General features: G+C 43.1%; 2 protein-coding genes across 2 annotated transcripts; one reads left to right on the top strand and one right to left on the bottom strand.

Moving 5' to 3' along the window:
• Window positions 1-5,423: 5,423 nt before the first annotated feature.
• On the top strand, window positions 5,424-6,380 carry LOC143825276 (olfactory receptor 14A16-like). The gene has a single exon (XM_077313301.1). The coding sequence runs from the start codon at window positions 5,424-5,426 to the stop codon at window positions 6,378-6,380; it is 957 nt and encodes a 318-aa protein (XP_077169416.1).
• A 3,531-nt stretch (window positions 6,381-9,911) lies between these two features.
• On the bottom strand, window positions 9,912-10,844 carry LOC143825275 (olfactory receptor 14A16-like). The gene has a single exon (XM_077313299.1). The coding sequence runs from the start codon at window positions 10,842-10,844 to the stop codon at window positions 9,912-9,914; it is 933 nt and encodes a 310-aa protein (XP_077169414.1).
• Window positions 10,845-16,470: the final 5,626 nt, after the last annotated feature.

Below are 16,470 nucleotides of genomic sequence, written 5' to 3'. Positions count from 1 at the left end.
GACAAGTGAAATTTAGTTTCTGGGTATAAGTGAGAGCTGAGTGACTTAGCATGTTTAATGAGCTAAGAGTTTATATCACTGTTAAGCCCAGGGAGTTCATTATTTGGAGTGTTCTACTAGCTTGCAATTCAGCAACCTTTGTTCCAATCTGTTGCTGAAATGCTGGAAGAGGAGGAAGTGAATTGCCTGAGATGGTGTGGTTGATTGTACTGTTGATTGTACTATCTGGCTGTATGTGGCTTCAAAGTGGACATGTGGGGTTATTACATGCTCTGGTTGAGGTGCTCAGGTTCAAATTAGATGTTGAGGAGTTGTTTGAAATTGGGGGGGGGGGGGCGTATTTGTAGCCAAGAAGATGTCTCCCTCCCATTAATTGTGAAAGAACTGCCATTATTCCTTAGAGGTTGTAAGTTGTTTATGTTGTATTGGACGATTTTACGTTGAGAGCTGTAGGTGACCACTAGTGGTCTTATTTTATTGTCTCTGTGACAGGTTTCCTCTGTGTACCATTTCGGCTATCTTAATCTGTTTCTTGACTTCATCAAGTACTTTAATTCTGAATAGATTTGTGGTAGATCCCTTATGTGAAAATCTGTCCATAGGATTGGAGTAACTGTACCATAAAACCCTCCTATATAGAATAATTCATTGGGTATGCTTCGTATGACAACTGAAGGTATGCAGGTAGGTTAGTCGGTCAATAAATTTCTGGTATAAGGTGGTGCACATGTGTCCATTGTGTATTCTTACAATAGTGTCCAGAAAATCTACATCATGATTTGCCTTAATACAATCTCAGCTATAATCATGCAGTTTCTGATGCATGCAACTAGCCCTTTCTCAAAATTAACCTTCCCCCCAACAACAACAACAACAACAAAAACTCTGTCTGTAATGGTGAGAAAATTTTGTTTCATTGTATCTGAAGAAGTGTGCATGCAGAAGAAAGCATATGCCTTGAATAAAACATTGTTGATTATAACGGTGCCTATGGACTCAAAACTTTGCTCCAAAGTAAAATAGAGACACAGGGTATATTCCAAACTTCATAGCAAAGTATTCCCTAAGAAGTGGTTGTTGATCTCTAAGACCCATTATGCATGGCAGTAGCCACACTGTGGAGCTGACAGGGGCATGCAGTGTCCCTGCAGGGACACTAGAGGTCAGATGAAGAGCCAGACCCAAAGGCCCAGCTATGTCAATTTTGCATGGTGCTGGCCCAACCTAGTGCCCACTGGCACTCGCAGCATTCCAGGGAATATGGAAGACTCCGCGTTCCCTTACTGCGGGTCTTCCAGGGCTAGAGCTGGGATGGTGGCAGCGTCATGCACCGGTGGCAGCATACGCCACCTCGGATTACTTGCCCCATGCATAATCTGTCTAAAGGAGGCAAAAGAGAAATACAAAACATACTTTCCTGTCAAATTAAAAAGGATCAGAGATTATATGATATGAGATTCTTGAACTCTTGTGGGTGAAGGCGGAGTCTGCTCTTGGTGTTCAAGGATGCCTAAATCTGAATTGCTGGGTGAAAGAGCCCTTTCAATATCATTGAGTCTAAACGCCACTGAAGTGGGAATCCAGAGAGGGAGGGAAGTATCTAGTCTGAGTTAGAACTACCAATGCAGCATCAGTGAGGGCTAATGTATGTACAGAACAAGACTGAGAATTAGAGAGACAAAGGACTAGGGTGGCTGGTAGTGACATGATTGAAGTCCTGTTTCTCTGGGTGGCCCAGGATACCTGCTTTCATTGAAGTGAAACTGAACATTTGAAAGCTCTAAGAGGGGAATGCAGGGTTCATAGAAATCAACCAGGTAGAATTAAAACATTCTCAGGCATTCAAAACAGGTCTTTGACAATGGTGCTCCAAGGCTCGCTAGGGCTTTCTACAAATATAACTGCAATATACAGTTGGACCCTAGTGGCCAATGTCCCTTGTGCAGGCTATAAGAAATATAGGAGTTCAAAGGAAAGGACTCCAAAGGGACTCATCCCCACGTGTGGAGGGGCAGGTAGTATCTAAGTAACCACAACCTTTACATGTGGACATGGGTAAAGGATCAGAAAACTACCTGCTGTCCTTTCCTGGATTGGCAGCTCTCTATGAGAATAAGTATAGTTCTAGGCTAGGTTTCCAGAGTCTATGGACTACACATGTGCACAGAAGAAACATTTGGTACCTTTTAGATTCAGACTGAACTAATATGATGGAATCCAAACTCAATGATTCAGACATTCGGGTTAAGTTGATTAAAGCCATGGCACCATTAATGTCAATGGGATTAATTTTTTTTTTCATTTTCATCTGTTCCATAGTGTTGGGAGGGGGGGAATTTGAGGTAGAAACACCAGATTTGGTGTGTAGCTACTAGAGCCTCTCCTCAAAAAAAAATATCCCCAAGTTATTTAGCAGTTTATTCATAATGGAAGAAAGTTGATGCGAGGAATTGTCAAGAATGAGGTCTCGTTAAGCAGTTTCTTGGTTTAGGCTGAAGCCTGGGAAAGATGGGACTTCCTTTTTCTGAAAATTAGATCTAGCTGCTTGTAACCTGACTCAGATAAGGGAGGCAGGAGTTAATCTGACTGTCTCATCATTAGAACTAGCAGTTTCAAAGACACAAGAATCTAGGAGGGTCTACATCTTCCCAGTACCAGCCACATCAGCATTATTTCCTTGCTTCAATTTCCTGTCATGGTTACCCCAAAGCCTTCCTCCCTTCTCAGGTTGCAAATAAAGAACCTCACATGGCTTACTTATGAGTAAACAATCCCAGAGCACAGGCTTTTCCTGAGTCCCAGAGGGCTGGCAAAGGGCCATTTCTGGGCTTCACACAGCCCCTCCTCCAGAAGGCATGAAGAGGCTGCACCAGGAGGCAACTCACTCCCCTCCCCATGACCTCCAAGTTGAAAGAAGCCAGGGTAACTTACTGGCAGCAGGACATGCCCTGAGACCAGCATCTCTTCCATCCAGCAAACTTCTGACACAGGAAGTTGGAGACAGAAGTCTTATTAGTCTTTCCTGGCCAAGAGCTCCCACCTGATTGGGGCTAAACTATCAGGGTGGGCCATTCCTGGAAGATGGCTATGACTTACTCATGAGTAAACATTCCCAGGGTAGAGGCTTTTCCTGGCCATTCTGGATTCTAGAGCGCCAGTAGGGGATCATTTCTGGGTCTCCTGCAGCCCTCCCCCCCGGAAGGCATGCAGAGGCGGCCTCAGGAGGCAGCTCACTTCCCCCACCCCATGTCCACTAAGTTAAAAGAGGCTAGGGTGACTTACTGGCAGCAGGGTAAGCTGTGAGGTTGCCTCCTCTTCCACCCAGTAAACTTCTGAAACTAGCAGGAACTTGGAGGTAGAGCGTTAACCCCGTTATTAGCCCTTTCTGGCTGATAGCTTCCCCCTGATTGGAACTAAACTACCAGGGCAGGCCATTCTTTGCTGAGGGATACCTCCTGTCTCCTATTGGGGGAATATTAACTGGAGGGGGGGTTATCAGGTAGGGAATGAGTTGCTTGCCTGCAATTTGAGCTGATTGGCCCTCGTTGGCAGAGTGTAATTTGAGCTGATTGACCCTCATTGGCAGAGTGCAATTTAAACTGATTGGCCCTAATTGAAAGAGTGCTCTCTCTCTCTATTGGCATCACAACTGCAAGGAGGGCCAATCAGGTAGGGAGTGAGCTGTCAACTTGAACTTTATCATGTTTAGTGATAGTGATAATTGCTTTTATCCTCACTGTTCAGTTGCTTTATTGACTATTCCTTCACAATTTTGTAATAGCACATTTTGCGTATATTTTGTGATGTTGTTCAATTCAGCAGGCTTCTCTCTGGACCTACTACTTTAATTTTCACTAAATCAGCATGGCATAGTAGTTAAGAGCACCCACCTCTAATTTGAAGAGTCTGATGTGATTCCCCATTTCTCCACATGCAGGGTGATCTTGGGCTGGTCATAGTTCTCTTAAAGCTCTCTCAGTCCAACCTATCTCCCAGGCTGTCTGTCGCAAGGAGAGGAAGGGAAGGCAATTGAATGTAAGCCACTTTGGGACTTCTTTTGGGTAGTGAAAAATGGTGTGTGTATATATGTATGTATATATATATATATATACATACACAAGACCGACAACCAAAGACAAGGAATTACATCGGTGTAAGAAGGTATTTTAGCAATGGGAGGATATTCATATTCATTGGCTGCAGCTATCAGATAAATCATTTTGTGAAACTTAATTTGAAAGCATCCAACTTAGCAGGGGTGACTTTCTTGATCTTAGTTTCCAGAAGGCCTGGAGGTTTCGTTCCTTGGTCTCCAGCTCTATGGATAAAAACGGGCTGGTAGTTGGGCTACTCTGGGTTGTGAGGACTTATACTACAGCACTTGGGTTATACCCTGCATGACTTGCATTCCTCCAAGGCATCCTGTCTCAGTGAGCTCTTGGCAGAAATAGGCTGTGTATTCTTTTCTCATGATTGTATTCTTATTCTGTGTACTTGGTTTTGGTTAGACAGAATTTAGGAAAGAACATTGTAACAAGACCAACAACCAAATTACGTTGGTGAAAGAAAGTATTTTAGCAGTGGGAGGATAAATTGAATCTGATATTAGCAAGGTTCTTATGCATTTTCTCATTACATCATACGTTTTATTGATCTTTATCACAGCTTTCCTGAGTCTTGACCTTATAATTCATGCTACATCAATCAGACCATATGAGCATATGGAATGAAACCTAATATTTGCACAGCCAACTATCACAGCAGAAATTGACACAGGAGAACCCAGGGTGACAAGAAGACCTACTTAGAATACTGCCATCTCCAGTTTACTCAATCACTCAAATTATTGGACAATCAATGAGTTTGTTTGTGTGTACAAAATTATGTTAGAATACGGTTTAAGTTCCTCCTTCCCATCATCTATGTCTGTTCATATAACAATTTGAAAGTGTTACATTGAGCATTGATCCAGGTTGACAATAAAAGCTGCAGCAGGACCTTTAAGGATAGGGGAACAGTATGGTTTGATACTCAGGGAAGTGTCCATGGCCCCAGTTTCCATGTACAGATCAATCTGTATGAAGAACATCAATACATGCACAAGCTGCAGACATACACAGTCACTTTGTTAATTTCCATACCATTTCAGATCAGGTGGAAAAAGTCGTTCAGCCTGGAACTTGGTCAGTGCAATTTAATATGAGGTTTTATTTGAGGTAAGCAAATGAAAGATCTTGTTCAATGCCTATTTTCCCCGTTGTGAAGAACATCCCATTTTTCCAACATTCAATTCAATTAAGGGCTGTCTCAGAGTGAGATGGTGGAGTTAGAAAAACAGAAGAACTGTAAATTGGAATTACTGGAATAAGGTAGTCACTCTAATGTATCCTACAGGCAAACTGTAGCCAGAAGTTAAAGACATAATGCCCAACGTCACCTCCACAACTGAATTTCTGCTCCTGGAATTTTCAGACATCCGAGAACTACAGATCTTGCATTTCTTTGTATTCTTGGCAGTATACTTGACTGCAGTGACTGGCAATCTTCTCATCATCATTGCTGTAACCCTTGATCATCACCTGCACACCCCCATGTACTTTTTTCTCATGAACCTGGCTCTTCAGGATCTTGGTATGGTTTCCGTCATGGTACCCAAAGCTATGGCTAATTCCCTCCTGAACACCAGGTCCATTTCTTTTTTGGCCTGTGTGGCTCAGGTTTTCTTCCTTGTCTTCCTAGAAGGGTCAGAGTTGGCTATCCTAACCATAATGGCACGTGATCGGTATGTTGCTATCTGCAATCCATTGCAGTATGAGACCATTATGCACAGAGGAGCCTGCATTCAGATGGCAGGAAGTGCTTGGATTGCAGGTATACTCTATGGTCTATTACACAGTGCAGGAACTTTTGCCATCACCTTCTGCTCCAATATGATCGATCAGTTCTTCTGTGAAGTTCCACAGATTCTGAAACTATCCTGTTCGGACATGTATCGAGTTGAAGTTGATATTATTATGTTTACCTGTTTCCTTGGACTAGGGTGCTTCATCTTCATCATTGTCTCCTACATGCTGATATTTTCAGCAGTGCTCAGAATCCCTTCTGTTCATGGTCAGAAAAAGGCCCTCTCTACATGCATTCCCCATTTAACTGTGGTGTCTCTGTTTATGTTTAGTGGCATCTTCACCTATGTGAGGCCTCAGAGTCACACCTCACCTGAGCAGAATGTTCTTTTTGCAATAATTTATACTATTCTCCCTCCTTTGCTCAACCCATTCATCTATGGTATGAGAAACAAAGAAATCAAGGCTGCCTTGTTGAAGCTTTCTGATTTGGGGTATTTTTCACAAACAATCACAAGCAAAGTTTTTGTACAATAGTGGAAGTGAATAATTTTGTGCAGTGCGTTTGTTTTGTATTTCAGATATCTCTGTCTTTCACAGCCTTCACTATAAGAACTAGACTTGAGTTCCTATAAGATGTTGTGTATGCAGCCCTGCCAAGGGAGCCTGAGGTCCAAGGCAGGATCAAAATTCTGAGCTACTAATTGGCTTGTGGGTTAGCTGGCTTCCCTGCAGGAGCCAGTGGATTCATATGGAATACTGCAGCCTGACTGGTCAGCTCACGGCAGGATGCTCTGTGGATCCAATCAGTGTGATGGTCCATTGTTCTCTAACAGTATATATGTGGGGGTTTTTTTGTGGGGGAGAGATTTTCTGTGATGTCTTGTTGCTATTTACATTATGTATCTTCACCAATAAAGATCTGAAAGGATTCCAGTGCCTCCATGTTCCTTCACCCACTGGCTTAACACTGGTGACAAGGATGGGGCACAGCAGTAGGAATGCTGTCCTAGTAAGTGGCCCTCTACTGGAATCGCTCACTGTAGAGCCCTGCCTTTTGAGGAGGGACAAACCACTGAAATCACTCACCGTGGAGCCCTCCCTTCCAAGGAGGGACAAGCCTGTGAAATAACTTTCCCCTCAGTGCCTGACCTCCAGGGAAGAGACTATCCGACCGACTAAATGCTCTGCCCAGAGAGCAGACTCAGTCTCGTGGAAAACAATATGGCCACCTAGGCCTAACTCAAACCATACTACCTGAGCCAACCAGCCAAGTGGGAGGCTTATGTCCAGGCATCAACTGGCTCCAGGCTGCCACCCTTTCTGACATTCGCCAGGAATTCCCAGCTGTCTCTGACCAGTCATTGTGATGCTAAACTGGCTCGCTGGCCACCTTGGCTATCAACCCACAAGTTGCCCTGATCAGCCCTTTGGACCAGCCATGTTCAGCATCCTGAACATCCTGCCTTTTGACAGCATTCGTAAAAGGATGTCTGTCATTGTCAAACACCCCATGGCAGAAAAAATAGTGGTGTATAGCAAAGGGGCAGACTCCAGCATCATGGCTATGCTGAACAGTGATTCCACAGCTATGGAGAACATCTTGGCTGGCGTTCTAAAGTGATACAACCCTTCCACTGAATACAAGCCTCTTTCTTACTCTTCTCCATATCCCAAGCATACTGCATCAGTAGACAACATTCAGCAGAAATATTTTTGTCTTAAATTATGAAAGGGTTTTAATTGTTACCTTCTATAAGCCATTTGATTTCAAAGATTGGTGCATTGCATGTGTGTTTGCTTATTCCTGCAATCTACAGGCAGTGAGAAAGCAGATGAGAGTCAGAAGATCAGGGAAGAAACATAGAAATATGTGGATGAATACGCCTGGAAGGGGCTGTGTACACTCTGTGTTGCTTCAAGGTTAAAATAATAGGAGAAAGCTGAGAAAATAGTGATTTTACTCATACCAAAAATAAGGCAGTATTAGTATTAGGCAGGTATTTTTTGCCAAGCTGAAAATTTAACCTGGAGTCACTAGTGAGCAATAAGGGTGCACAACTGGCTAATCCAAACCAGGTTTTAATTCAGCCAGATTTTTTTCCTGCTAACGGCCAATCTTTTAAATGGCTCTCACACCTTTAAATGCTTTCAGCTTTAACTCTCTGCTAGGAGGAGGCATTTAAAGTTACTACAAAGCCATTGCAATGTTGATGAGTAGGGCAGTCATTAACAATGCCATAGGATTAGGGTCATAGAACCATCCAGAGGTCTAAAACATCAGAAAAAAATGTGGTGTATATCAAAGGGGCAGGCTCCAGCATCATGCAGTCTGCCCCTTTGGGAGTCCATAGGTATGGAGAACATTGGAACATTTAGAACATCTTGGCTGGTGTTCTAAACTGACACGACCCTTTCACGGAATACATTTTTTCTTGAAATGGCAAATCTAGTGAATGATAGATGTTTTGTGAGAAGCAGCCACTTCGGTTTCTAAATGGAATTATGGACACCTCGTTAAAAAGCATGTCGAATGGTGGCCCCCTCACCTCTGGAGCCTTGTTATTGAGGACAGCTGAAGGGCTTGGGCAAGCGAGAACAAAGGCCCTGGGTGTGTTCCAGCTTGGTGACCCTTGCAGTGCGTGTGTGTAGAGGCTCTATGGAATGACCTGCTTTTTTTTTTTAAAGAGTTCTGTCTACTGCCACCATTTGCACTGAATCTAAGTTGCTGAATCTAAGCAAAAGTGATTGTTTTGTGGCTGGCTCGGTTCCTGTGGCCCATTTCATTGCTGTCCCCACTGTGGTGTCCCAGAATTCCAAAAGTGCCCCCAAAAGGTCAGAGGCCCTGCTATACAGGGTGAGACATGGATCATATACATCACAGTGAAACTAGATGGGCGAAGGGCGAGTGGCATAGGTTGCAGATTCATAACTGTTTGAAATTTATTCATTCATGAATACAAGCTAGGGTTTGACTTGCATGAAATACAAATAGAGGTTTGAAGAACCCACTCTTTACTTCCTATTTTAATTCCAATCAAATTGCACATGGATTTGTGATTTCCCCCCCAATACATGTCCTATTCCCTGTTCTGTGCTTTCTGGGAAGACTGCAAAAAACAGCCAACCAAACGAAATATGGACTAACCATTGTTAAGTGGGCTAGAAGGGTGAGATAATTATCTATATCATAAATTGAATTATTTGCCTGGTCCTGTGACTTCTTTTTGTCAGTCTAAAAAGCCTTCACAGAGATGCAGAAGCCCCAGTGGCGCTATAGGTAGGAGGGGTGTGCTAGAAATATCTAAAAATTAAATAATAATAATAATAAAAGTTGTCACTTCAGTTCCTTTTTTGGAATGCATAAAAATGCAGATGTTTTCAGTCCTCACAGGCTGATCCTGCATTAAGTAGGGTGTTGGACTAGATGGCCTGTATGGCCCCTTCCATCTCTATGATTCTATGATCCTTCCAAGGGGAAACCCACGTCTTCTACTTCGTTCAGGGTTGGCGTGAGAGGTGTGGCACCTGCCAGGGAGGGTTCACTGCCTCTGGTTGCTGCCTGCACATTTCCTCTGCCACCTTTGTCTAATATCAAGAGCTCCTTCTCCTATGCTCTCAACTACATGGGCTGCCCACAATTCCCAGAAATAACTTTGCAGATAGAGTGATAGACACCACATTCAATTCAGGAAAGCAGGTTGATGTGGAAGAGGTCAGAAGTGGGTAGATAAAGGATTCAGTGGCATGTTGGAGGGGACAGAGTTCATGGTCATGTTGATCATAAGAGGAAAGGGGGGCTGTGAGCACTCTTTGTCCAAGGCTCATCAAAACAAGGACTAGACTTAGTGTATTTACAATTCGTTTAACATATATGTTTATATATCAATAAATATAAAGATTCATAAGGAAGAAAGAAAAAGGACTAGCCTTCACCTCTGCCAGCATTTACAGAAGTCCTTCAAAAAATTCAACATAATATTTTTACTATACTATATCTGATTTAAAAAAAATAAATTATACAAAAGATTATTTCACCTCACCTCTCTGGAAAAACTTTGTTTGCAATTATTTTTGAAAAATACTCCAGATCAGAAACAGTTTCAACAATGCAGCTTTGATGTCTTTGTTTCTCAAGCCATAGATGAAGGGATTGAGGGAGGGAGGGAGAACCGCATAAATTATTGCAAAAAGAACATTCTGGTCAGATGCAGTGTGTCTCCGAGGCCTCACGTAGGTGAAAATGCAAGTAAATACGAGCAAAGACACCACAGTGAGGTGGGGAATGCATGTGGAGAGGGCCTTTTTCTGACCTTGAACAGATGGGATTCTGAGCACTGCTGCAAAAATCTTCATGTAGGAGACAATGATGAAGATGAAGCACCCTGTTCCAAGGAAAAGGCTCAACATAATAATACCAACTTCGACTAAATACATGTCAGAGCAGGAGAGTTTGAGAATCTGTGGGACTTCACAAAAGAACTGATCAATCATATTGGAGCAGAAGGTGATGGCTAAAGTTCCCCCACTGTGCAGCAGACCATTGAGAAGACCTGCAATCCAGGCACTGGCTGCCATCTGCAAGCAGGCTCCCCTATGCATAATTGTCCCATATTGCAATGGATTGCAGATAGCGACATACCGATCATGTGCCATTATTGTTAAGATGGCCAAATCTGACCCTCCAAGGAAGAACTGAAAGAAAACCTGAGCTACACAGGCAGAAAACGAAATGGACCTGGTGTTCAAGAGGGAATTGGACATAGCTTTGGGCATCATGATGGAAACCATGCCAATATCCATCAGGGCCAGGTTCATGAGAAAAAAGTACATGGGGGTGTGCAGGTGATGATCAAAGGCTACAGCAATGATGATGAGAAGGTTGCCAGTCACTGCAGTCAGGTAGACTGCTAAGAATACAAAGAAATGCAAGATCTGTAGTTCCCGGATGTCTGAAAATTCCAGGAGCAGAAATTCTAATGTGAAGGTAAAGTTGGCCATTATGCCCTCAATATACAGGCCCAGTCTGTTGTAGGACATATTAGGGAAATTGTTTTATTATAGTAATGCCAATTAACAGTCTGGCTTTCACGTTTCACTATTTCCATCTATGAGACAGCTCTGTCTATGAGACAGCGATAAAATTGGGATATTTTTCATGCAAAACAAAATAGATAGGCGGCAAGATCTCTCACCTGTCATTCTCAAGCCAGCCTGTTCATACTAAATGGCAGGGACCTAAGCTTATACACATTCTGCACTTTCAGATTCTGGCCACTTGATCCTGACCTATATCAATATTCACAAAGTGATTCTATGTGTCTGCAGCTTGTGCATACATTGACACTGTGCAGAGAGAATGATCTATACATGGAAACTGGGGACATAGATACTCCCCTGAGCACTGATCTCCACCGTTATTCTATAGTGAAAGGTTCAGCTGTAAATTTAATTTGTAACCAGGATTTGGAGCTCAATACACTTTCAAACAGTAAAGTAAAAGGATATAGATGACAGGAAAGAGTACATTTGTCACTGTTCTCCAATAATTCTGTTCACATAAACAGACATACGTATTGATAGTCCACTATTATAGATCATTGAATACCCTTGAGGAGGCAGTAGTCCATGTAGTTGTTCTTCTTTTCATACTGGGATCTCTTCTGCCGATTCTTGCTAAGATTGGAGCTGAGTTCGCAGATAGAGGGTCATTAATCCATATGGTCTGTTTGATGAGGAGCATGAATTAGAAACACAAAACTCAGGATAGAAGAGAGCTCTGGAAGCCAAGATACAGAGAAAAAGACATCACCAGTACTAATATGATCCAATGAGAAAATGTTTCTGAACTTTATTAACATCAGCTTCAGCTTCTTCTCCAGCTGCTAAAATGCATGCATCCATTCAGCAGTGAAACTCCTTACATCTGGTTGTAGGACTTACTACAATGTACGTTCATTATTTCTGTCTAATCATAACCAGGCTGTGTAAATGTTAAAAAGAAAATAAGATCCACTTATACTCTGTGCTTGGCAACTGACTCCCAAGTGTTCAGCTCACTTAATTGCCACCTGAGGCTGAAACCTTCTCTCATTTGTTATATTACCCCTATTGTTTTTGTAACAAACAGAACTTGATAATTAATATAGCAGGTCAGTGTCCAAATACATGACCTAGAATCAAAGTCATAAGAGGACAATACATAGTGCCAAGGATCCATTGAACCAGGAACCCTTGGAGGGGTGCAAGCAAAACGTGACAAAACAAAAATACTTACACCCCAGAGTAGTTGTGTCCCCAGTCCCTTTTCTATTCAAACAGCTGGAGACAACTGAAAAATGTATCAAGGCCTCCTGAGATTAATATCAAGAGTCTCCCCTGAAAGGTAGGATGGGTTGGGTGGGTTGAGGGAGGGAATTATATTGTTAGTACAGCTGTTGGGGATTTGTAGACTAGAGTTAGTCTATTATAGGACACCCTCCTATCTTTGGGCCAGTAGCATTAAGCCCTCATTGTGGCTCCTATGGGTGGCATGGGCTGCTGATAACACTGCCACAGATGGGGGAAATGGGGGGGAGGAGGATCCTGCCTGGTAGACCAATACCAACAATTCTGGGTCAAGGGTAATACAATGGTGGGGGAGATTCCATAATAGGGATGTAGTGCCATACGTAGGTCCAAGAGGGCCCCAGTCATGTGGTTCTCATGACCATTGGCCTAGTCGATACACATGCTGCCCTGCTATCTCATCCCCAGAGTTGGAGGAGAGAGGGCTATGGTAGAACTGTTGTTGATGCTCTGCAACACCAGGTTGATTAATAAAAAGACCTGCGAGATTATTTCTCAGGTTACGAGTTTGACCTGATGTATGTGACTGAAACTTGGGCACAAGGGGGTGAAACTGTCACCTTGAAAGATCTGGCTCTGCCCTGGTTTTAAGTCATGCATCAGTCTTGGCTCCATGGTAGGTGAATCATAAAATCATAGAATCATAGAATCATAGAGTTGGAAGGGGCCATACAGGCCATCTAGTCAAACCCCCTGCTCAACGCAGGATTAGCCCTAAGCATCCTAAAGCAAGGTGAAGGAGTGTGGTCCTGGTCTGGGAGACCTATTGCTTCAGAGCTCTCCCAGCACCGTTGATCCACCGGGATGGGAGTCAGTTGAAAACATGGTCATTTGGGTGGTGTACCGCTCACCCACTGTGCCCCTGGATGCCTTGCTGGGCTGGTTGGAGGTGGTGGCCACCTGGGTGTTGCATTTTCAAAGGCTTTTGATTCTGGGGGACTTACATGTCCATGTGGATTTGCCTTCTCCAGGACTTGACCCGGATCTGATTTTGGCCATGGTGACACTAAGGTTCTCATAATTTACAGCTGATCCCATCCATCGGGCTGGCCACACCCTGGATTTGATATTTGGTGTATGGGTAGAAGTTGGTCTGGTGGTGAATAACAGTTCCATGGCCAGACCACCATGTCCTGAAGGCTCAACTAAAGATACCATCCCCTCCTCATTTGGGTGACAGATGTATTTGAGTCTGGAGACATGGAAACTGAGAGATTCCTGAATGCTCTGCGGGACCCTATGCCTTCCAGTAACCCATTAGCAGCCTTGGTGGAGGACTGGCAGTCCCGTCTGATGGCTGGGATTGAAAAGATTTCTCTGTGCTCACTTCAAACTGGCTCCCTGGTATTCCCAGGAGCTTCAGGAGAGGAAGAAGGAAGTGAGATGGCTAGAGTGAGTGTGGCGGAAGATTCTCGATGAGGCAGCAAGGACATCTTATCGCATGCTTATGTTGATGTATGAGATAGCAGTTAAAGTGGTGAAGTGTGACTTCTTCGCTCCAGAAATCGCATCCACTAGCTTCTGCCTAGCACAATTATTTAGGGTAGCTTGATCTCTTACCATCCTTGAAGTAGGGTGCCGAAATTGTAGTACACTGGATTTACACTGTGAGGCATTAGTAAGCTTTTTTGAGGATAAAGTCTTGTCGCTCCCTACAAACTTACTACCACGATTGATACAGAAAGTGAACTGGAAGCTCCGTGGCCATCACAGGGGATAAGATTTTATGGCTTCAGTCAGCTCTCTGTAACTGAGGTGGACAAAGTTCTAGGGACAGTGAGGACAACCACTATTCTGACAGCCCTTGGTGGCTTTTCCTTAATAGAACTTGGGGATTTTTTGTAAACATGTTGATTTTCTTTGGGAGATGATGTTACCAAAAATGGATGGACTCCGTATATTTTTGGCACTGAAAGTCCCACTATCCTCTGATATGTATTGTTTCGAACCCACAGTTTTGTTCTCTGATGAGGCTCCTTTCCCCCCACTCCCCCATGCCCTTTCATCCCATACCTGATTCTTCCCTAGCCTTATCCCTGGTTTCTCCCCCCTTTAAGAGATGCATACACAGAAAGAGAGAGAGAGATTCACCTAGCTTCCCCCTCCCTTCCCCCTCCTTAATTCTGGGGCTCCCAAGCCATCACCTCCATATACTCACTGGGCAGTGGTGGAGTGGATTGGCTGGGCTATGCTGCCCCTGCCCAAAACTTGCTGCATTGGCAGGGCTTGGCTTGACCCAATCACCTCCCCTGCTGCCTGGGACTTGCCAAGGGCAGGACTGGGCTTGGAAGTGGGGCACCACCATCAGCAGAGCTCTGAGGCCCAGGGTTAGGCCTCAGAACTCTGCTGGTGGTGACCATCATCTATTGGCATGCTCTCTAAGGTGGGACAATGGCCATCACATCTGTTATCATTTCCATTACAGGGAATGCCATAGTAGATTTGTTCCACATCAATAAATGTTGGTCTTGCAACATTTTGCTAGCTTGCTTCTAACCCAGCTAAGTTTCAATTTTTTAACTATTAATGATTCTATTATTTGTTTCTTGATCATATTTTAACCTGTATACAATTCTGAACATGTTTTTGATACAAGTTGTGCAGAAATGTCCTAAAGAAACAACTAGAAACATCAAAGGAGAAGCTGTACATAGTTTTTGCATTGTTGCTTCTCATCTGTGAATCCCGTTTTTTGTTTGGATTACAGACAGGATCTCTAGTGGTCTGAGTTCATTATTTGAGCTGCCCGTCCCCCAGAGAGAATCTGGGATAAAATCAGAAAAATATTTTTACTTCTGTTCTTCTGCAGCTAATTTCTCCCAGGATACCATCTTCCAGTGGAGATTCTCCACTGTAATTATCAGAATCAATGTCACTTCAGAGTTCCAACTGCTTTTTAGATGGTAACAGAAAACAATTCAAAAGTAAAGTCCCTAAATTATGTTTATAAATGGCACCATTTAGCCGTTCATTGTTAAATGAGAGACTAGAGAGAGGCAGTTTTCATACTGCTATTCAATATCTCTCAAATAACCTTCAAAGCAGAGAGTTGGGACATGAAAGACAAGGTTCATATAGGTACCCTTGAAAAATGTGTTGGGAGCAACAGGACCTGAGTTATTTTCTTGACAGCAGACCGAAGCTAATGCCGATGGTATAGAGGATACTCAGAAGAGTCCATGTGGAAAGAGGCTTTTAAAAACTTTGCGAGAACAGAATCTGTGGTGATTCTTCTGATACCGATGCTGCTTGCTCATGTATGAATTACATAGCATGAAGTGCACTGGAAACAATCCTCCTCAGATTCCACATCAGTGGTATCATCCAAGCGAAATACTGATTGGTGGAATTGTCACTCATATTGGCTGTGGTGCCCAGCAGGTTCCATTTCATCAGCTCTCTGACCTGGATTATAAATGTGATCCAATGTAAGGGATGAAGGCATATTTTGGGTACTAAAATGAAGTTCTCACACTCCGCCAAACATTATAGGCAGCATTACTTAATTGATTATTTTATGAGTAGACTGCCCTTTTTTGGTTGGAGCATTTATGCACTGAGTGTTCCTATGTTACAAAATGTACAGCAGGAATCAGGGATTTTTTTTCATTGCACAAAATATCCATCCATTCATTTGCCATCCATTCATTTGCCACTGGGGAAGACAGAAGTAGAAAAGAAGAAATGAGAAGGGACCTAATAATTGAAAAGAATATATAGTATTTTCAGAGACAATCTCAGTGTGATGCAAATGTAAACGTATTTCTATGTCACAAGAGACTTGTCATGTGGATCAGTACAGGCTGAACCGAAGGTTCATCAGTAGCCATGCATATCCAACCCTCAGGTTACAGATCTCTTGAATTTTTGACCAAAGAGAGAAAACAGACCAAGTGTGCTCACTTTTCACAAGAGTAGAATTCAGAATCACTGAATGAATTTTTATTACCACTATGTAGGTAGAACAGACATATGAAAGTGCTTCTTCACAGAGCACTGGCTATACTGGAGGAGGCTGGATTACACCTAAAGTGGGTTAGGAAAATTCATGGATCTGTCAAGGGCCCTTTCTTTGGGTAACTAACAGGAATCTCCAGTATCCATTAGAATGCCAGTCATTGGGAGCAGTAGGGATGGCTGATAGTTCCATGTCCATCTTGAGAGTTTTCCAGAAGCATTGTGCTATAGGTCATGAAAATGTATAAAAGATGGGCCATGTCTCTCCTTCATCTGGTACCTTCTTATGTTCTCACACATAAAACTGTAACAATCCAAATTC

This window comes from Paroedura picta, chromosome 16, assembly GCF_049243985.1.
Source record: "Paroedura picta isolate Pp20150507F chromosome 16, Ppicta_v3.0, whole genome shotgun sequence".
NCBI classification, from domain to species: Eukaryota; Metazoa; Chordata; class Lepidosauria; order Squamata; family Gekkonidae; genus Paroedura; species Paroedura picta.
Note: the sequence above shows the minus strand (reverse complement) of the source record. Positions and strands in the feature narration are given on the sequence as shown.

Coding starts and splice junctions, on each gene's coding strand:
- LOC143825275 (XM_077313299.1), bottom strand. CDS start 10,844: ATGGCCAACTTTACCTTCACATTAGAATTTCTGCTCCTGGAATTTTCA.
- LOC143825276 (XM_077313301.1), top strand. CDS start 5,424: ATGCCCAACGTCACCTCCACAACTGAATTTCTGCTCCTGGAATTTTCA.